The 21,897-nt window shown below is 33.4% G+C and overlaps 2 protein-coding genes across 3 annotated transcripts; one reads left to right on the forward strand and one right to left on the reverse strand.

Moving 5' to 3' along the window:
* Positions 1-1,656: 1,656 nt before the first annotated feature.
* LOC112028044 (formyltetrahydrofolate deformylase 1, mitochondrial) lies at positions 1,657-4,979 on the forward strand. Its single transcript, XM_024060694.2, is given in 12 exon segments — positions 1,657-1,783; positions 1,786-1,904; positions 2,023-2,068; positions 2,071-2,134; positions 2,704-2,792; positions 2,795-2,853; positions 3,051-3,124; positions 3,212-3,371; positions 3,674-3,752; positions 3,755-3,771; positions 3,884-3,970; positions 4,437-4,979. Coding segments are annotated over 12 exon segments (969 nt in total). The 5' UTR covers positions 1,657-1,755; the 3' UTR covers positions 4,584-4,979.
* A 1,067-nt stretch (positions 4,980-6,046) lies between these two features.
* LOC112028049 (VAN3-binding protein) lies at positions 6,047-10,020 on the reverse strand. Of its 2 annotated transcripts, none has more exons than XM_065776793.1 (7): positions 9,912-10,020; positions 8,767-9,149; positions 8,063-8,441; positions 7,403-7,582; positions 6,941-6,990; positions 6,773-6,830; positions 6,047-6,467 (listed from the first exon to the last, which is right to left on the reverse strand). In XM_065776793.1, the coding sequence occupies exons 2-7, from the start codon at positions 9,028-9,030 to the stop codon at positions 6,229-6,231; spliced, it is 1,170 nt and encodes a 389-aa protein (XP_065632865.1). In that variant the 5' UTR covers positions 9,031-9,149; positions 9,912-10,020; the 3' UTR covers positions 6,047-6,228. The 2 variants fall into 2 exon arrangements, with proteins under 2 accessions (XP_065632865.1, XP_023916467.1); XM_024060699.2 differs by having other exon boundaries at positions 9,632-10,020.
* Between the last annotated feature and the right edge of the window lie 11,877 nt (positions 10,021-21,897).

Raw genomic sequence — 21,897 nt, forward strand, 5'->3', positions numbered from 1 at the left:
TAAAGTATAAACAAGTAGAATATGGACTAATGATTATTTCATTTTATTTTTGTAAGAATTGTTTGCTAATTTTTTTAAGCTGATCTGTGGAGTTGTTTGGGCTGATCCATGGAGGGGGGCCAAGAATTTGGAGGGAGAAAGGGTCAAGAATATGGAGTTGTCTAGGGACATACCCCATCCACACCCAATTCATAACATGCTTAAGTATCAAACTTATGTGGTGTCGGATTGAAGTCTAAGCCTATGGCCTACTATGCCCCCCAAAAAATTATAAAGAGGTCCCAAGCCTCCCTATTGAAAAAAGAAAGCCTTAAAATGGTACAAAAACAAAGTTTTTTGATGATGGTTAATTTTTTCCAAAGAAAAAAAAATTATAGACGGGTTTTCTTTCTTTCTTATATCTCTAAAAAAAGTCCTCCAAAATATCGAGTCAATAAAAATCTAACTAAATTGAAACCTTAAATTGCTTCCTTAAAAAAAAAAAAAAAAAAAGTTACAAGGGATTGATTAAATGGACTAGCTAGCTATTATTAATTTGTAAAAAAGAAGAAGTTAATAAAACCTAAATATAAAAACGTATATAGTAATTTTGAAAAACTTATAAAAACTTAATTAAATCAAATCACTATTAAGTGAATAATAAATGTTAAAGTTATTATAAAAAGATAAAATAAAATAATTTACAAATTAATGTGGCAAGAATATGATTGGTACCAATTAAATAATATAAAAAATAAATGTTTGAATCAAATTTATTTATGGTTAACACATTAATTTATAAGATTTATGTAGTAAAATTGGTAACAATTTTAGTATCGTTGAAATAAATGGAACATATTAAACTAAGATAATAATGAATTTTAAATTAAATATAATAATAATACAGAATATTAATAAGATTGATGAAAAATAAATTAAATATATATTTTTTGAAAGGTAAATAAATTAAATATTAGTTAAGTGATATTTAAATATTAAAATTTGGGTAAAATATCATTTTCGTCCCTAAACTATCACAAAAGTTTGTTTTTCGTCCCTAAACTTTCAAAAGTTTTATTTTCGTCCCTAAACTATCACAAAAGTTCATTTTTCATCCAAACTTTCAAACGTTCTATTTTCGTCCCTAAACTTTTCCAAACGTATTGATTTTCGTCCCTCCCACATCAGCACCCTGACAAGCCACGTCAGCACTCCGTCAGAACTTATGAAAATTTAGAGACGAAAATAGAATTTTTGAAAGTTTAAGGACGAAAAACGAACTTTTGTGATAGTTTAGGGACGAAAATAGAACTTTTGAAAGTTTAGGGACGAAAAACGAACTTTTATGATAGTTTAGGGACGAAATGATATTTTACCCTTAAAATTTTTATTTAAATTTGCCCCAAACCTCAATTATATTAAGCTAGATGTAGAGAATATTCCTAGGCAGTAGGCAGGCAAAGACCTTTGACGCCTGTGATTCGTTAATAATTAAATACTGCTAGTCTCCAACAAAATTAGAAAGACTGGAGTTTGAAGTTAGAGTTAGAGTTGGAGTTGGAGTTGACAGTTGACAGCAGCCACGTGTCCAATAAAGATCAACAGCTATAACGTCCAAAAAAAAAAAAAAAAACAGTGAAACGACATCGTATAGCTACAACTACTAGAGCTTCAAATTGTGAGGTAAACTAAAGCGCCAGCACACTTTTGTGGGTTGTGTTCGTTTCAGTTTGTTGGCCTTGGCCGTTGTGAGAGAGAGAGAGAGAGAGAGAGAGAATGAGCTTGACACGAAGAGTTTCAACAAGCTCCCCCAAGTTATTGGATTTGGAAATCGGTCCTTCAAGTCCTTGAGATTCCCTGGCCAGTCCCTCGATTCCTCAAGCTCTTCCGTTCTCACCCATGGAATCCACGTCTTCCAATGCCCTGTAAGTCCCTTATTCCCTATTCACATTNTTTTTTTTTGTCTTATTGGATAAGTTTAGTTAAATTTTAATGGGCTTCTGAGATGAGAATGGAATTGAATTGAATTTGACTATGTAATAGGATGCGGTCGGGATTGTTGCCAAGCTGTCGGATTGTATAGCTTCTAAAGGGGCAACATACTCGGCGCTGATGTTTTCGTACCCGAAAACAAGCGAGTCTTCTATTCTAGAAGGTATTTTGTTAGTTCATTGGAATGCTGTCTTGTATGTGTATGTTAATTTGTTTAATCCAATGTAGAAAGCAGAACAAAGAAATATACTTTGTTCTATTTAGTTTGTATTGGTTATTTACTAAAATCTAGCTTCTCAATTGTTGGGGTGGATTTGAATCAAGTGAAATGTTGTTGTTAACAAATGTGATAATCAAAGAGTTGACTTAGTGGTTTAATTTTGCCATTTAGTGTTAGGTGGGTTCTTAATAAGAGATACTTTTGAGGCAATGAATCGTGTATGCATGCGTGTGTGTGAGAAGAAAAATTGGCTTTCGTTATTTGTGAGTAAATGGCTGGATTGTTTTGATCTGGCTGTTGAAACGCTTGTTTTTGTTGCTTTGGCACATGTCAGAGGGTGGTAGTGGGAAGGATCCTCAAAGTAGTGGTTTGTCTAGAATTGAATGTTGTTTTCAAGTAAGTTCAATGTTTAAGGATACTTGATTTGTTGAACTATAAAGCTATATATTTAGGTAACATGCCTGTGGATTATTCTTGACTCTGTTACCACATATATGTGTGCAACATGGCAGTCAGTTTATTTTTGATCCTGTTAAATGGCCACGTGAGCAAATGGATGAAGACTTTAATAATCTGTCAAAAATGTTCAACGCAATGAGATCTTTGTCCGGGTGCCCAACCAAGACCCCAAATATAAAATTGCCGTCCTTGCTTCAAAACAGGTACATTATGTTATTATTATTACTACTATTATTTTGATGAGTAAGTTTGGCCCCAAGGGTAGAGGGAAGGTGAGATTCAAGCTAATGACCTCCGCCTCATGAAGTGTGGTACTACTTTTTGGGTAAAGCAGGTGTATGATGTTATTTTAACTTGAATTAACTTTGTGCATATTTAAGCTCTCTTTTTCTTGCTGCAGGACCATTGCCTGGTTGATTTGTTGCATGGATGGCAGGACGGAAGGCTACCAGTAGATATAACCTGTGTAATAAGGTGAAGTTTTGGGACTTCCACCCTTCAATGTATCCTTTACATTTTGATGATGTTGATTTATGTTTTTTTTTTTTTTTTTCGTAACAGTAATCACGATAGAGGTTCAAACACCCATGTAATTCGTTTTCTTGAAAGGCATGGTATTCCTTATCATTATTTACGCACAACCAAGGAGAATAAAAGAGAAGGGGATATCTTAGAGTTGGTTCCGAATACTGATTTTTTAGTACTTGCTAGGTACATGCAGGTAAATCTGATTTTGTTGTTCTGTGCTCTCACTGTATCACCTATTATTTTGACAATTAAAATGGAAAAAGTACTAGTAGATGATGTTTATCATTTGAATTTCCAGATATTGTTTGAGGAGTAGGCTTTCTTTACCCTCCTATGATCCTCAAAGTCAACAGATGATTACTTGAAATTTTATTGAATTCTACTGTATTCGTATTGGTGCTCTTATTTGAAATAGAAACCTTATAGAGATTTGTAGATATAATAGAATTACTCTGTGCAATATTTAAGATCTACAACATCAATTTGTCTTTGCAGATATTATCTGGTAATTTCTTAAGGAGCTATGGAAAGGATGTTATTAACATTCACCATGGCCTTTTGCCATCATTCAAGGGTGGAATCCATCTAGACAGGTTCAGCAATCCTGCCTTCTTCATGGGTTATATAATTATCACCTTTTCAATCATTTCTATACTCTCTTCCTAACTGCCTATTCATGCTTAATTTGCTAGAATGTGTTGGCAGGCTTTTGTTGCAGGCGTGAAATTGATTGGTGCAACAAGTCACTTTGTGACTGAAGAACTTGATGCAGGGCCTATTATCGAACAGATGGTGATTAAATTTTATTTTATTTTTAATGTTTTTTAGAATTTTCTCCATCTACTCTATGATGATGTAAACTTGATGTTTGCTGTCACAGTACCATCTTAAACCTCTGGCATGTTTAACCATAAATTGTGGACCATGTATACTTAGCGTGTACTTTTCTTTTCTTTTCTTTTTTTTTTTGGGGTGGGGGAGGGGGGGGGGGGTTGTGGTACAGTGTCTTTGACGTAACCATAAAACTGATGATTTATGAAATACTTTCTTTTTTGAATGAGTGTGCGCGCGCTATGTGCCAAACTCCATTTTTGTAATTTGCTTCAAGATCATGCAGGCTTCTGCTTTAGATATCGTTATTAATAGTTTCTGACTGTTGCACAGAGTACTGGTAGTTGGCAATCAGTTTGCATTAATCATACATGATTGTTCCTTCAAATTATGAACAGCTTAAAGTACATCTCTATCCATTTTGCAGGTTGAGAGAGTTTCCCACAGAGATAACTTGCTGAGTTTTGTGCAGAAATCAGAGAACCTTGAGAAACAATGCCTTGCAAAGGCTATAAAGTCGTACTGTGAGCTGCGAGTGTTACCTTATGAGGGCAAGAAGACTGTTGTATTTTGAGGGTAAAGAAGTACATAAAGTGGCTGAGAGAGGGGTTGCAAACTCTATGTATTATACATTCAATTCTTCATTTGAATTGTTCGCACAATATATTTCACTTAGTTCTGGAATTCAAATAACATGCGCAATCATTCATACCTGTACTTCATCCCTGAGTTGAACATGAGTTAGAATACATTGGTAGAAGACTACAAGATTTTGAGCATTCTTTGAATCAGATTCTGACCACCTCTGTATCTTTGTCCGTGAAGTAAATTACCCCGATGCGGAATCCATAATTTTTACCATCACCCATTACACTTTCATGTTGCCCTTTTTTGAATCTCTGTGCAAAAATATGTCAATGTTGTAAAAATTCTACATTACTCGGGTTCATATATCTTCTCATTTTATTTTCCCCCCTTCTTTACAAAGGACACTCAGTGTCAGCCAATGGTTCATATTATCAGACTAAACTAGGGGAATTTGTGTGCAGAAGTAGCTTCATTTTTGTAGAGAGTTTTGTTTTGAATTATAGGCCTGTCAAGTCTGGTGAAAGCATTCGTGTAAATTCCGAGCAGTGGACTAGTATCTCAACAAGCAAGTTTTCATTTGAAAACAAAACCAAGGACGTTGAACATGTGATTCGTGCTGATAGTTTAGTTGTGCAGAAATGTGACTGATGGTTGAGTGCCATCCTTTTCACCCATCCCTTGAATAAAACCCGAATAAGGCATTTAAAATTATATTTTTATTATTTTTAGTCAAGTTTTTACAAAAACTTTCTTACTCCCCATTCCCTTACCACTTCTTCTCAAAAAAGTAAAATTACCAAGAGAAAAAAGATGTTAATTTGTCTTGTATTGTAGTATTATGGACTTTCCCCCGTCCAATGGGGTACATTTATTTTGCAAGCTTGATATATGTGGGTTTTTTTTTTTTTTTTGAGAAACGATATTGGTGGGAATATGTTTTGGACATATTCCCTGATAGGAAACTATTACTTAATAATAATAAAACCTCCTTTGTCCTTGAAGTTGGGTTTTTCCCCTTTTTTTTTTTTTTTTTTTCTTTGCTTGTCGGTGGTTTCAGAATCCAAATTCAACATGATTTGTCTTCTATCTACTTCATATCCAGCAGATTTCCCTTTTCATAATTAGAAAACAATTGAGTCTTGGAATCCATGTCATTTGATTCATTATAATCTAATTTTCCCAAAACTTCCACCACTATTTATTTTAACTCAAATTAACACTGAAGCTTATATTTTATGTAGAGCTACAATCTTAATTGCAATTACGTCACCTTTGTGAATGATTATAGCATTCTGTAAGGTTCGAGTATTACATCATAAGGAAAGCAAAACTTTTTCTATCTTCTGGGAGATAAATCATTTAAAGTGGTAGATCTGTGTATACATTTAATTACTTTAAATTGTTTAGTCAATATTCCACTCCATTATAAATTTCTAATTACATAATGGCTTTGAAAAGTGAAAACTCTCAAGTAAAAATTTTCACATTTCTTGTCCTGAAAACAAAACATAGGAACAGTACGCTGCGTGCTCCAAAATTATGTGTATAAAAGAAAATCTTCTCATATGAAATACGAGTATGGCACTGGGAAGTTATCTGTCCTACTTCTCACTACGTATGCACAAATTACATCATATACTATTACTAACACTAAGAAATTCTAGAGAGCCTTCAGTTGCTTCAATGCAGCTAACTCGACGAAGAAGATTCTGAATTTCATCAACCCATTTCTGCTTATGATTCTTGTTCTTGCACTTGAACTCTAGAAGACCTTGTGCAGTTTTGAGGCCGAAATAGACCTCGTCTGAAATTTCCCTTTCTTTTCTATATGGCCATGCAGCAACCTCATCACAAACTCCATAAACAACACCTAAAAGCAGCATAAAATATTCAAGTGAGAAAGAACCTAAGTGTGGAAATTTCAATATAACAAAGAAATAAACACTTTCCAAAAGAGGGGAAAGTGTAGAGAATTCTACATTATAAAGAAACCATGGCCAATGAGCTCTAGTTCAAATGGCACCTCCTTCCTTTATAAATAATGGAGTGGAGATTACGTTTTGGATTCAAGACCATGTGTATCTTGTTTTTTCTTAATTAATAAATAAATAAGTGAAGAAAATATGCAATAGTGAAAACTAGAAACAATGCCAAGTTTAGAGACTTGAAGCTTACACTTATTCTTCTTGGAGAAGGCTCCTCCAACATGTTTGCTTTTGATCTTGATTATGACCTGAAAATAGAGTGATATGAGAAAGCTAGACATGAGCAAACAATGCTTTTTTTTTTTTTTTTTTTTAAATTTAATCATGCACTCTTCCATTATTTTTTTCCTCTATGTACCTGGGATTTCTTGTTGATGTAGACAGAGACATGCTTCCATTGTAAAACTCCTGTGAATTCCAATAGCAAGTGACTTAATATAGCTACTTAAACTTACTACAGGGGCACGCCCCAAAAAAATTGACGCTCAACCAGTCATACAGATTCTTTAATCATGCGAAATTATTAAAAGCAAAAGAAAACATGAAATATAATATTCAATGTTCCGAGCTCAATGTCATCAACCAATAGTGTGGATGATATAGTCCAAATGTCTTATCCTTTTCCTTCCATTATTATTTCGACCAATAATAAGAAATGATTGAGGAAGAAATGTAGACTGAAATTAGAAATTGGTGAACCAAACAACTAGCATTATCAAAACTCGGATAACATCCAGATTATGCATTCTGTTATAGCATGGGTTATACAGTACTTTAGATCTATATTAAACTGATTCTGAATTTTTTTATGGCAAATTACCTTTTTGTGTGACTTGCAATAATTCTCCAACAAAGGGAGGACTCTGTTCCACCATTTGACTATGAGAAGCAGCACTCCACCAGTGGCTCTCTGTCAAACTTCTATCATAGGGACTTATAGCTGCATTCTTCTTTGCTTCTTTTGGCAATCTTGCTTTCAGAGCTGCTTCTCCCCGCAAAGCTAATTTAGTAGGGAAGAAAATTTTATCAAATGAACATCAAGCAAAAATTATACCACAGTATGAAACCATGAATGACAAATTCATTGTTGCTAATCCAACAGTTGGGAAGATTTGACCGAGATGCAAGGTTACTTTCCTACCCACAGTATGATTGACAGAGAGATTCAATTTTACTTTAAGGATATATTTCTCTAAAGAACTTAATTTACAAAGGAAAAAAAATGCCTAGATACAATTTTTGTTGGTACTTGATATTATTCAAAACAGAATAATCCAAGATGTTTGCCAACTATATCTTCGTTTTTCTCCCCCTTGATAATTATACACAAAATTAGTATTTGTGACCATTGTTAACTATGTATCTGTAAGAGGTAAATTGTCAAGTTTTGTTGAAAGAGTAACTTATGATTTTGAGACTTCTATGGAAATACTTTTAATATATCATGCAGAATAGAAAGACTAAGCAAAATGCCAAATACCTGTTGCAGCTGCAGCTGTGAGAGTCATTAGATCACCAGGACTTCGAATATCAACTGCTGATCTGACAACAGAAGCCACACGATCGTGATCAGCTCCAGCTAATTCAGCTAACTCAATGCAGTGTGATGCCAAGAGTTCTGTAGCTGATGCCAAAGCCATGTTCATTTTCGATCCTGAGCTGCTGGAGTTTTCTGCTGCAGCCACGGCAGCCAAGGCCGCAGCTAGTCCTGCGACTGAGACAGCAGAATGTGTGTGCGCATTTTCTACACGTGCCTTGTCTTTCTTCTTCACTGTGGTGATACTAGACTCTTTGTGGTGGAACCATTTTCCAAATGAACCCGTCCTCCGAGCACTAACAGGATTTATTAATTTGACTGGCTGCAAGAAATAACAGGGCAATTAGAACAAAGAATTGATGACTATGTTTTTTTTTTTTAAGCAGATGAAGAGAATATTTCACATATGCAAGCAGCATTATACATGATTATAGATATATGTAGTTATGTTTGTTTACTAAGACAAGCTATTAATTAGGAAAGAATCCATTCCTTTTGGTGAACAAAGTCTGTACTTTGTCTTCCCTTATTTTGGCCAAAACCTTGGCAAATTAACAACCATGATGAATGAGGAAAATTGCAAAGATATTAAAATCTTAAAGATAAATTAGGAAAATGATACAAATCCATATGTGGGGATAGCTTACTAGTTGTGGTACAAGAACTACTTCTGGGCAAGTGTTGGGGTTCTTGTCATGGAAAAATTCTTTCTGCTTTTCAGCAAGAGCCTTTGAAATTTCTGAAGCCGAAAGACTCCACGACCTTGACAAGAATTCCATAGGCTCATGTGGTGTTTGCGGTTGAGCAATCGCAGGCTTAGATGACACTATCTTCAGCTCTTGGTCTTCCTCTACATTTTCTAGCCCATGCAAATAGCTACTCCTCCAAGCTGATTGAACACCAGTTTCCATTCTTTCTTCCGGATATTAGAAAATTTTTCAAATGTTACGATCAGTTGAAAAGTTCTTTTCTAGTCCCTCCCTTTGTATTGGCTTTTGTCCTATGAAATTGTTCACAAATTTGGCTTTTCCTGTGACATCAAGTAAATCAAAGCTCAGCATATCACGGTAGGGGTAGACAAAAAAGGACCCATGAAGCAGAAACTAATAAATTAGTATTTTGTACACTGATGTATTATAGAGAACCAAAAAAGCCAGGCATAGTTTAGCTGTCAATTCGAAAATACTTTTCTTGCTTCTTGATCGAAGTAAAGTTGCTTTGAGTTTTACTTTGTTAAAAAGGGATAAAAGTGGTCCAAAATGCTAAACTAACCGTGCATTGATAATTTGATATATAAAAAAAGAGAACTGTACAATTTTCACATCCAATACTCAAAATTGAAGAAATGTTGAATTTAGTTCAAAAAGAGGAAACCCAATTGAGATTCGATCAAATTGATTTTAGAACTTCAATTACAAAGCGCCAAGCACACGTTTCTCTAACAAATAACTTAAGAAAATAGAAATATAGGACAAAGAAGCATAAGCCTAAAAAGGGACTTGCTTTACTAACCTTGATACCTCAAAATGTCTCAAAGTCTCAACTATGAAACGAAACAATTAACCCATCACCTTCTTTGCAACACGTACACTTATATATAAAAGAGACACCCAGACAAGGTGTGACAGAATAGATTACATGAACACAGAACTAAAACCTAGTGCTTTGGAACCCCATGAATTCAGGTGTGATTTCATTAGAGGAACCAGTATGACTCAAAGACAAACCGGAATTCACGAGACTCGAAAAATTAATATAAGTTTAGTTTAAGGAACAAACACAGAACATACACCTGAATAAGCGGGAATGGTTCCTTAGACTCGTGTTAGGAAGCGCTAATCTCCATAGAAAGGCATTTTATTAAATACTAATATTATTGTATAACGTGAACCTGACTATGGTCGTCTTTTTATGTGGGTTTAGCGCGCTGTGGCTTTCGGTGGTTGGTACTGTAGTCTTAAAAAGTGCAACCTAGACCAGTCAATGGCCATGCATCAATGCATGGTCCTTGACTTGACGGTGGGACGGTGCAGCGTTTAGGGTCTACGTCGCATTTAAAATCAAATAAACTTCCTATGTCTCATGTCCGAGAACGTATTTCAAAGTTACTATCAAGTGATACGAACTCAGTAGCAATAAAATTCAATAAGTGTAAAACGTGTTAGTAAAAAATAACTAACTCACTAATAATTAAAAAATATGTATTAGTAGATAGTTATTTTTACACACATATCTCTCATTTATTGAATTTTGATAGGAATGACTTGGTATCATTTTATATAAAATACTCATGTCCACCTAAAAGTTAGAGAAAATTGGAAAATTTAATGGGAATAAATGCTTTCCTAGGTCCGGCCATTTTAGCTAAGAAAGTCAATATTGTAACGGTATCAGTTGTACTAAGGAAAATATATCGTAGTATCCAATAAATTGATATTGGTACCCCCCTAAAATGTACTGAAAAAATACCGAATTGTACTGGTCTATACCAGACATATTTTTGGTGTTTCAACTAGTACAATAAAAAAAAAAAAAGTTAAAATTTTGATTTTTTAAATAAAAAAAATGTTAAAATTTTGATTTTTTATATAAAAAAAATTGTTATTTAAGTAATATTAAAATTTTGATTTTTTAAATAAAAAAAATGTTAAAATTTTGATTTTTTATATAAAAAAAATTGTTATTTAAGTAATATATTGGTTAATGTAATTAAACTAATATTTAGGCTTATAAAATATATGAATTTTAAATTTTATGTTGATAAATATAAAAATTAATAAATTTATACTTATGTAAATAAATACAAGCATATATATATATATATCAATCATCCTGAAACGGTACACCGATATCAAAATATTTATTTCTCTTCATCAAACCGGAACGATCTCCAATGTGCAATTAACTCTCTTTATTTCAACCCATCAGTAGTTGTAATATAGTAATATCTATGTGGGTCACCTTGTTTGCATATAAATCCTAAGATAATGTATCCCTCGAATACCTAATTATTACTTGATGTTGTGGCCTGCAAATCTGGTTCACTTGATCAAAAGCATGTGACATGTCATACATCTGAGACACCATGATGAACAAATATGCGTGTGCCTCGTGGGAGGGTATTAAACAAGATTGATATTTGTTTTAGGCTTACCATGTCCATAAGTTAGTTGCTAGTAGCCTAGTACACCAAATAATGGAATCCATTCAACTTGTGCCTGAACTGACCTAGCAAGAAAGAAGGAAAAGCCTTGGACAAAAGTAGTTTTAACTCATAGATTTTTTATCTATTAAGAGTTTGTCTGTCACGATGCCGACAAGAAACTATGAATTATGAGTTCATCCATTCAATTCTATTAATTACTTAATTTCCTTTGTAATTCCAAGCAATACTGAATATATATTGGGTCACCATGAATATTGCACTCAATCAAAACACACCCAAGTAGGGCTGGGAATGAATCAGACTAAATTATTGTGAAAACACTAATGTTTGTTCAAAATCTAATTTTAAAATTACGGCTAGATTGTTTTTACTCTAACTTAATAAATTCGGAATAAAAGTAAATATGCGTAATAAACCGGTAATTCTACTCTAAGTCATATTCAACCACAATAAACAATAAAAGAAAAGTTTAAAGAGTAGGGAAGAGAGATGTAGACACAAGATAACATCAAAACGTATTATCGAAAAAGAAACTAAAGAACTTAGTGAAAAACCTATCTGCGACCCTCCAAGTTGAAATCGATCCACTAGTGAATAAAATTGGAGTACACGAATAACAAAAGACCCTTCAACCCTAGCTTACCCCATGTACTTGAGTCCTCTAAGCTCCTGCTACTAATAGACTTCTCGGAGTCTTGTCTTCACTAGCTTTCTAGATTCCGCAATTCAGCCCGATTGCATCCACCACTTAATGACTCATTCCAATGCTTCCCAAAGGCACCAAAACTTGGCTCAACACTCAGATTGGGTAGGGTAAGTGTTTAGGCTAAGAACCTCTCAAGGATGTAGAGATGGAGAGGTAGGAGTAGAGGAAAATTAAGAGAAAATGTGTAGATGATTGTGGGTATAACAATCTCTAACTCTCAAGTGTTTTTACTAGGGTTTTCTCTTTGAAAGCACTCCTTACATTTCGTGGGTAATAAGAGTATATATAGTGTGGGTAAAGAATTTAGTAAAGCATTTTTTTTCTTTTAACCAAATAGGGAGCTTCGCGAGTACCTCGTGAGATGGCATTTTTTGCAAAATACTCACGAATTTGACAATCTGGCATGACTTTTCAGCTTCTAGTCATGTGCTTCACACGTGGCCTTTCGCGGGTTACTCTTCTTGCGAGCTAGTCGCAAACTGAACTGATTCTTCTTTGAAGCTTGATTATTCACCAATTTCTCACACTCATCCCTTACAAATAAATCTACATAAATACAGGGAAATGATTGAAGAAATTACAATCAAATTTGGCACAGAATTAAAGCCAACAAAGGCTAGCTAGTTGGAAATCACAACTTTACAAGACTGTAAGGCCCGTTTGAGCCAAGAGAGGGCGTGTAGGGCATGTGTGTGGTATAGGGTTGCTTAGGGTATGTGTTACGAAATGCAACGGTTGTGAGAAAAACATGATAACTGAGTGTTAAAATTAGGATAGTATGGATAAGTTGTGGAGATCCAACTCCTCTATCAGCTCCAGGACTGGTTGTCCTCCTGATATTGTAAATAAAGAAGGTCACACTGTTAAAGATAATGAGTTTCATGCTAGATCTAATCACTGTATGGATACTACTTCTGTGAATCATTTTAACTGTTCTCCTGATATTACTCTTGCTTTGGATGATTCTAATGTTGCTAAGACTTTGGCCTTGAATACTACTTCATTTGGTTATCATATGAAAGAAGATGATACTAAAATTGTTTCTGATTTTTCTCCTGTTGATAATAATGTTAACCGATTAAGAGTCTTGACTGTTTTAAATGAAAAGTTTGAAATTGATATGGTTTCTTTGTTCAATGAGTTCATGCTTTCAAAAAATAGATCTAAAAGGAAATTTTTCCAAAATAATTTTGCTCAGTCTGAAAAAGACCGTGTTAAAAGAAAATGGAAAGAAAAAATGCTTCAATTGAAAAAGCATATTTTGTTTTTTGATTTTCTTGAAAATTATTACGTTTCAAAAGATGAAGTTTCAAAAAATCATTTGAATGTGATAAAGAAATCAAATTTTGTTAAAGATGACAAAACCATTGTCAGGTCTAGTCATCCACCTCTTGACACTATTTTGGTAACTATTGACAAAACTGATGTTAAAGCTACTCCTTTCAAAATTGCTGATGATAAAACTCCTATTGTTAGTCTTATTGAACAAAACAATTTTACTAATGAGTCTTTGCATATTATTGGTCAACAGCTTGACCGTATTGAAGAAAAAATTATTGAAAAAACTGTTTCTATTGAAAAGCCTGCTTCTATTGAAAAATCCATTTCTGTTAAGACTGAGAAGCCTTTGATTAATTTGCCTAGTTTTGATAACAAATTCAAGTTCAAAACTTCTCAATCCAAAACCCTAGACACTGTTGAAAAAATGCTTGCTGATTTAAAAGTTAAAACTGAGAGTACTTCCACAAGTACTCATGCTGCTTGCACTATTTCAAGAAACGAAAAAGAAATTGTTTCTGATGAAAATACAGATTCTGATACTGTTTCTTCTGTCTCTGCTAAAAAGGTTTTTAATAATGATTTTCCAGAAATTAAAAGATTTGTTAGAAGTTCTTCCAAACCCATGTTTCTCACAAAAAGTTGGTATTCAAAACCTACTCCTCCTGATATTCAGTTTGAAGAAAGACCTTTTCAAACTCAATTTTCTGTTTCTGCTAATAAAATTTATGAATGGAATATTGATGGTTTTCTGAACAAGAAATTATTAACAAAATGGGACATATGTCCGTGGTTGGTATTGCTTATCAAAATAATCATGATCTTGATTAGCCTGAAATTGTTGACTTGCTTGCTACTGGTTTTTCTGGTACTCTTCGTGGATGGTGGGATTCAAATTTAACTGAAGACTCCAGAGACTCTATTAAACATGCTGTTAAAAAGAATGATGAAGGTTTGCCTATTTTTGATGATCGTATTGGTCGAGGTATTCCTGATGGTGTTAATACCTTGATTTATACTATTATCAAACATTTTGTTGGTGCTCCATCTAATGTTTCATCTCAAATTTCTGATTTACTGAATAATTTGAGATGTCCTACTATGTCTGATTATAGATGGTATCAAGATGTTTTTCTTTCCAGAGTGATGCAGCGGAAAGACTGTTACAAACCTTATTGGAAAGAAAAGTTTATTGACGGTCTGCCTCCTATCTTTGCTCATAAGGTAAAACAAGAATTAATTGGTAAAAATGATTCTATTGATTATGATAATTTAACCTATGGTGATATTTTAAGCACTATTAAAAAACTTGGTATTAATATGTGCAATGATGAAAAACTGTTAAAACACCAATTAAAACATAAAAGAAAAGCTAAATATGAAATGGGTAATTTTTGTGAACAATATGGTTTGCCCCCAATTGCCCCTTCTCGGCAAAAGGGTAAAAAACATGATAAAAGTCACAAAAATTATAGAAAACACAAAACTAATGATTTTTATGCTAAAAAGAAAAATGTTTCCAAAAAATATGTTAACCAAAAATCTGGAAAAGGTAAATGTTTCAACTGTGGAAAACCTGGTCATTTTAGTAAAGATTGTAAACAAAAACCTGGTAAGTTGAAAAATAAGTTAAACATGTTAAACATTGGAAATAATGATCAAGAAGAATTATTCAGAATCCTTGAATCAAACAATTCGTCTGATTCCTTGGAAGATGATTTTTCTTCTTCAACTAGTTCTTGTTATCAATCTGCTGATGAATCTTCTGATTCTCCTAATATTAAACTTGGTTGTAGAGATTCATGTTGTAATGCTACTAAAACTGTTAAGGTTCTCACTAAAAGTGAAGAAAAAACTTTGGAAAGACTTAATAAAAAGAAACCGAAAGATTTAACTGTTAATGATTTCCAACATGAAATTAATGTTGTTAAACAAGAGATAAGTGAATTAAAACATGTATTTAAAAATGGTGAGAAAAATAAGTCTGATAATGAACAAGATGAGCACAAGGATAGAGATGAATCCAGTCAACAGACTCTTCTTTCTGATAAAGGTAATATTGATAATTCTCAACTTGCTCTTATTAATAAAACACTTCCTCCAAAGTGGTTTACAAAAGTGAGAGTTGTTGTTTCTCATGATTATCATTTCTTTGTTATTGCTATGATTGATTCTGGTGCAGATATAAACTGTATCCAAGAAGGATTGATTCCTTCAAAATATTTTGAAAAATCTACTGAGAAATTGGTTTCTGCTAATGGTTCCCACATGAAAATTAAATACGAATTGAATAATGCTCATGTTTGCCATGATAATATATGTTTCAAGATTCCTTCTGTTTTAGTCAAAAATATGACTGATAAAGTGATTCTTGGTTTGCCTTTTATAAATGCTTTATATCCTTTTCTTGTTGAACATGATGGCATTACTACTGACCCTTTTGGTCAAAAAGTAAAATTCAAATTTGTTTCAAAATCTGAGATTAATACTGATAATGCTTCCAATCTGCTTTATGCTAAAATCAAACATCTTAACTTCCTTCAACAAGAAGTTAAATACAAAAAAATTGCTGAACAACTTTCCAATAAATTGTTGCAGTCAAAAATTGATAATTTTCAAAAATTGTTAGTTGATGATGTTTGCTCTGATATTCCTAATGCCTTTTGGCATAGGAAGAAACATATTGTTGACTTGCCTTATGTTAAAGATTTTGACGAGAAAAACATTCCCACTAAGGCTCGTCCAATTCAAATGAATGCTGAAACTGTTGAGTTTTGCAAAAAAGAAATCCATGATTTGTTAGAGAAAAAACTTATTAGGAATAGCAAGTCCCCTTGGTCTTGCTCTGCTTTCTATGTTCAAAAGAATGCTGAAATTGAGAGAGGAACTCCTCGTCTAGTTATTAACTATAAACCTTTGAACAAGGTTTTGGAATGGATTCGGTATCCTATTCCCAACAAGAATGACCTGGTCCATAGATTGTGTGAGGCTGTAGTATTCTCAAAATTTGATATGAAATCAGGATTCTGGCAAATCCAGATTAGTGAGAATGATAGGTACAAAACTGCTTTTACCACTCCTTTTGGACATTATGAGTGGAATGTTATGCCTTTCGGTCTCAAGAATGCCCCTAGTGAGTTCCAAAACATTATGAATGATATTTTCAACTCCTTTAGCCACTTCACCATTGTTTATATTGATGATGTTCTTGTTTACTCCAATTCCATTGATGAACACTGGAAACATTTGTATTCGTTTCTAGATACTATTAAAAGAAATGGTCTCGTTGTCTCTGCTAAGAAAATCAAACTGTTTCAAACAAAAGTTCGTTTCCTTGGCTATGACATCTCTGAAGGACAAATTCGTCCTATTGATAGAGCCATTCAATTTGCTGATAAATTTCCTGATGTTATCACTGATAAAACTCAACTCCAAAGATTTCTTGGGTCATTAAATTATGTTGCTGATTTCTACAAAGATATGAGAAAACAATGTAAACCTCTCTTTGATCGGTTAAAGAGCAATCCTTCACCTTGGTCTGATGTTCATACTTCTCTTGTTAAACAAATCAAGTCTCATGTTAAGACACTCCCATGTCTTGGTATTCCAACTGTTGATGCTTTCAAAATTGTTGAAACCGATGCCTCTGATATTGGTTATGGTGGTATTTTAAAACAAAGAGTTTCTCCAAAGTCACCTGAACAAATTGTCCGTTTCTATTCTGGAATATGGAATAATGCACAGTTAAATTATAGTACTATTAAAAATGAGATTTTATCTATAGTACTATGTATTTCAAAATTTCAAAGTGATTTGTTAAACCAAAGATTTTTGCTACGTATTGATTGCAAAAGTGCTAAATATGTTATTGAGAAAGATGTTGAAAATATTGCTTCAAAACATATTTTTGCCAGATGGCAAGCTATTTTAAGTGTTTTTGATTTTGATATTAAATATATTAAAGGATCTCAAAATTCCATCCCTGATTTCCTTACCCGTAAATTTCTGCAGTGTCCCAATGGCAAGTAGAAGGTCTAAAGACAAGACACCTGCCACTCCTAATCCAACTATTAAAACAGATCCTGTTTCCTCTTTGGATATTGTTAACCGTTTCACCCCACTAGGTACTATCCCTAAGCCCAATTACTCCTCTGTTCTTGCCTCATGTTATGATCCTTATGCTATTACCCCTGTTAACCGACCTATTAAGACTGTTTTCCCAAAAAGCTCCAACATCCCTCAATACATCAAGAAACAATATTTTCAAAACATGTTTTATATTGAACCCAACAGAGCCTCAATTTTTGATCCTCTCAAACTTGCTAAAAGCTATTTTCCTCCAAGATTTCACTGGACCCCTGAGCATAAAGATAAGAATTTGAATTATTATTCTGATCTCTTGCGTAATGAGAAATCTATTATTATTAACACCATTTCTGACAAAATTGATGCCTCCAAAATTATTTACCACAGTGTTTACATTGTCAATGTTATAACTGAAGAAGAATGGGGTCCTTCCCCCAGTATTACTAGAACAATGTCCTATTCTCCCATCCCCTATTCCTACTTTGATTACATCAATGCTTGGTCAAGATTTATGCTTCACCAGAATGAAGACATATCTCATTCTTCGTTTGTTAACTTTGATGAAAATTTCACTGGATCTATGCCTCTTTGGTTCATCCGTTGGTGGTCTCAACATGGCCCTCTTGATGAAATATTTCCTGAACCATTATTTAATGCTTTTGAATGTTTCAAGAAATCTTATAAGGTTAATGCTCATGGTGCTAAGTTCCCTCCTTTGCTTCACTTTGTTAAACACTTCAAGATACCTTGGATATTAAAATGGCAGTATCAAAAAGATGGTGATATTCTCTCTAGACATTGGTATGTGAAATGGTGGGGTAAATTCCCTCATGTTCAGAAAATTATTGCTACTGTCTCCAGAGATTCTTCATCCCCGGCTGTTCTCCCCATTGCTAAAGATTGTTCACTTGGTCAATCCCCTGTCCTGGAGGCACTTGCTTCCTCTGCTAAATCTGTTAAATCATCAGCTAAACCTAGAAAAGTGAGTTCTCCTTTGGATGAAATCCGCAAGGACCCTGAAGCTCTCAATGCTCTCATCAAAATGTTAAAAGCAGAAAAAGCTAGTTTGGATGATGAAAGGTCCTTTGAAGGTTCTGTTACAAAAGATCCTTACTAGCCTTACAATGAAGAGTGGTTTGGACATGATGAAGATGGTGACGATGACTGATTGATTCACACTATTGGTCTGGCCCACATAATGGCCAGGATGTTACTGTTCTTTCCCATGCTAAAATGTTACTCCTGAAAAGAAGATTCCTCATGTTTTCAAGACTGCTCTAATAATGTCTTGAAAAGAAGATTCTTCATGTTTCCAAGACTACTTTCAAATATTCCAAAGTTCACTTTCGGCATGCGTTTTACTAGCTGTTATTTCACTATTCACCTGTCACTATTCACCTGTTACTGTTCACCTTTTACTGTTCACTTTTTACTGTTCATGTCACTGTTTACTCCGAATTTTGCCTATTTAAGGGGGGCTGTCCCTTAAGTTAAGATCAGAAGTTTTTTGTTAGAATTCTTTCTAGAGAGAGTTTTCTTTCCTAGAAGCCTTCTTTGAGAAAGTTCTTTGTTATCTACCTTGTTCACCTACCTTGTTCACCTACTACTACCTTGTTCCTACAAACCTTGTAACTAGGACTAGTTCAAGTTTTGTAACTGTTGATCTATTCTGAGATCTTGTATTCACTACTACTACTGTAAGTGCTTAACTCTACTTTCAATAAAGAAGTATTTTCAGTTAACATTATGTTCATTATACTACTTGTTGCTACCACCACCTTGGACGGATTACCGCCATACCGGACGGTTCTAATTTGCTTTTGTTTACTTTGAATTATTTTGTTATATACTGTTTGGCTGGTTCTACCGCCTTATTATTGCTTTCATCTATTTTGCTAACACTACTTTCAATATATATATTACTGTGCTTCCGTCTCCGTCTCTTCCCTTCAGCTGTGCGTCCCCTTCCCCCTTTATGGTATCAGATCCAAACATAGCCTTGCTTTCTAGAATACGAGATTGTATGTCTATAGGCAAGTTGGCAACAGCATATATATATATATATATATTGGGCAAATTACAATTTACCCACTTGTGGTTTAGCTGAAATTTAAGTGGCCTACTTGTGATTTAAAATTTAACACTTTACTCACCTAAGATTTGATCGAAATTTAAATTGCTTACTTGTGTTTTGAAATCCCATGATACAAGTATTTCGTTGGATTCTTTTTGATCTTATATAATCTTGTATTTTTATGTTTTTTGTATTTTTGGAGGAGAGAAATATAAAAGTGAAGCAAAATCGCATATTTAGACATGTTTTTAATAGAGGTGGGTTAAGGAAATCTAATTAAACTAATCTCAAGTGGATAAAGTGTCAAATTTCAAACCACAAGTAGGTAACTTAAATTTCAGCCAAACCACAAGTGAATAAGTTGAAATTTACTCATATATATTTGTCTAAAAATATATTTATATAGACTTGAAATTGGATTGTAGAAGTTTGTCAATAGTTTCATATGATATTAAATTATTATTTGTAGCTTCTTGTGATATAAACAGTCTATGTAGTAAAATTTTATAAAATTGTAAAGAGGTAAAACATTTTAATCATAACTTCACAATATATATAAAAAGAATAAGTTAATTAAGTAACTCGTGAACAAGGTTGAGCTTGCTCAACAAGAAAATAAGCCAAGCTTGAACATAAATTTTTTGTTTGGTGATAAACTCAAACTCAACTTGTGTTCAAAAAAAGAAAAAATTAAATGAACAAACTTGAATTTTTAATACTCGACTAAGTTTAGCTCGTTTACAGCCTTACACCCAAGTTCTTATGATTGATAATGTACGTAAATTGTAACTAGTAAAAATTTGGCACCAATTTACTACAAATGTGCTAGGAATTTTATGTATCTCAATTCTCAAAGACAAGAAAATTCCTCCTGTGGCACCAATATAATACGAAATATTGGTAAATTGTCAATGATGACGCGAACACGGGACGCAAATAAAAATAATGTCACTGGACTATCATTGATTCATTGAATAAGGCTTGATAATTGTCAATGCTTGATAATTGGGTAAGGCTGAGGCAAACTAATTGGGTAAGTATCGCCTTCCAATAATTTTCGATTTCATAATCTCACACATCTTGTCAATCTTAGCATCACGTGCAATGGACTAAGAAATGGCACTGGACTTCTTTTTTTTTTTTTTTTTTTTGAGAAAGAAATGGCACTGGACTTGAATAGTTGAATGTAACTATCAAGATGTAGAAAGGAATGCTGGATATTTTGATTTTATTTCACAGTAAATGGTTACCTCTTTCCGCTCAGCATGTTAAGAGTATTGATGGTTATGTAATTTATATAGAGGAAAATCTGACTATCATTGAGTCAATTTTAAATCAAGATACAATATTTTTATCTTTTTCTTAATAAAGTTACAATCATCTTATAAAACATATATATATATATATATATATATATATAATTACGCATTATTTAATGATTTTAAAAAAAATGGGAACTATCTTATGAATTGGTCTTAGCGCTAAAATGCGTGCCTTCATGTATGATATCAATGGGATTTTTTTTTCCAAAACAATATTAATTTTCAAATAATTTTGTTAGTTAGCACGTTTTCAATATTATTTAGGAAAATAACATCTCGAGTGCAAAAGAATCGATTTTGGAGTGCTAAAATCAAGTCCATTGAACTCGGTTTCATTTAAATTGAAATCAAGCCTTACAGACTCGATTTCTTAGCCATTCTCTCCATCAACACTCCGCCAACAAACCCAATGAAATCTAAGAAACATCAAGAATCAAGAAACCCACCCAAGAATCAACAAACCAGTTGCCGCCACCTAAAGCCTCTACCTGGGTTCAAACGCTACCGCCTCTCTAGTTTTTTTTTTTAAGTCTTCGTGGAAGGTTTGTTCTTCGTGGATTTCAGTTTGAGTCTTTGTGATTTGTGGATTTCTAAGTCTTCATGATTTATGGGTTTTTATTTGGGTGCTTGGTTGTGAGTGAGAGAGACGGAGTGTAACGGAAAGGCATTGATGAGAAATCAAGTCTGCAACACTCGATTTCAATTTAAATGAAATCGAGTTCTACAAACTTGATTTTTATGTCACGATCCTGAAATTGAGTTCGTTGAACTCGATTTAGCACTCCCAAAATCAACTCTATTACACTCGAGATGTCAGTTTCCTAAATAGTTTTAAAAACGTGCTAACTAACAAAATTTATTGAAATTAATGTTATTTAAAAAAAAATCCTCAAGAAAACCATTAAACCATACAGCGTAGATCTCCTTAGAAATTCCACCACAATTAAACGAACAATTAAGTGCAAAATTATTTTTTTAATCAACACATCCTATTACATCGATTTCTTCTAAAAGATAATATATAATTTTCTTCCAACTCAATTTGAAGAAAAGTTCCCCCAATCTACTATGTGACAACTTAAATGAGCATCTAATATACTTTTTGGTCACATAATTTTTCTTTTATAGAAAACTTAATTTATATAT

Source organism: Quercus suber, unplaced genomic scaffold, assembly GCF_002906115.3.
Source record: "Quercus suber isolate HL8 unplaced genomic scaffold, Cork oak 2.0 scaffold_142, whole genome shotgun sequence".
Classification (NCBI taxonomy): domain Eukaryota; kingdom Viridiplantae; phylum Streptophyta; class Magnoliopsida; order Fagales; family Fagaceae; genus Quercus; species Quercus suber.

Excerpts from the sequence above, each read along its gene's own strand:
- LOC112028049 (XM_065776793.1), bottom strand. The coding sequence starts at position 9,030 with ATGGAAACTGGTGTTCAATCAGCTTGGAGGAGTAGCTATTTGCATGGG. Across the intron at positions 6,991-7,402 it reads ATTGCAAGTCACACAAAAAG|GAGTTTTACAATGGAAGCAT; the intron begins GTAATTTGCCAT and ends TGGAATTCACAG. Across the intron at positions 6,468-6,772 it reads CTTCTCCAAGAAGAATAAGT|GTGTTGTTTATGGAGTTTGT; the intron begins GTAAGCTTCAAG and ends TGCTGCTTTTAG.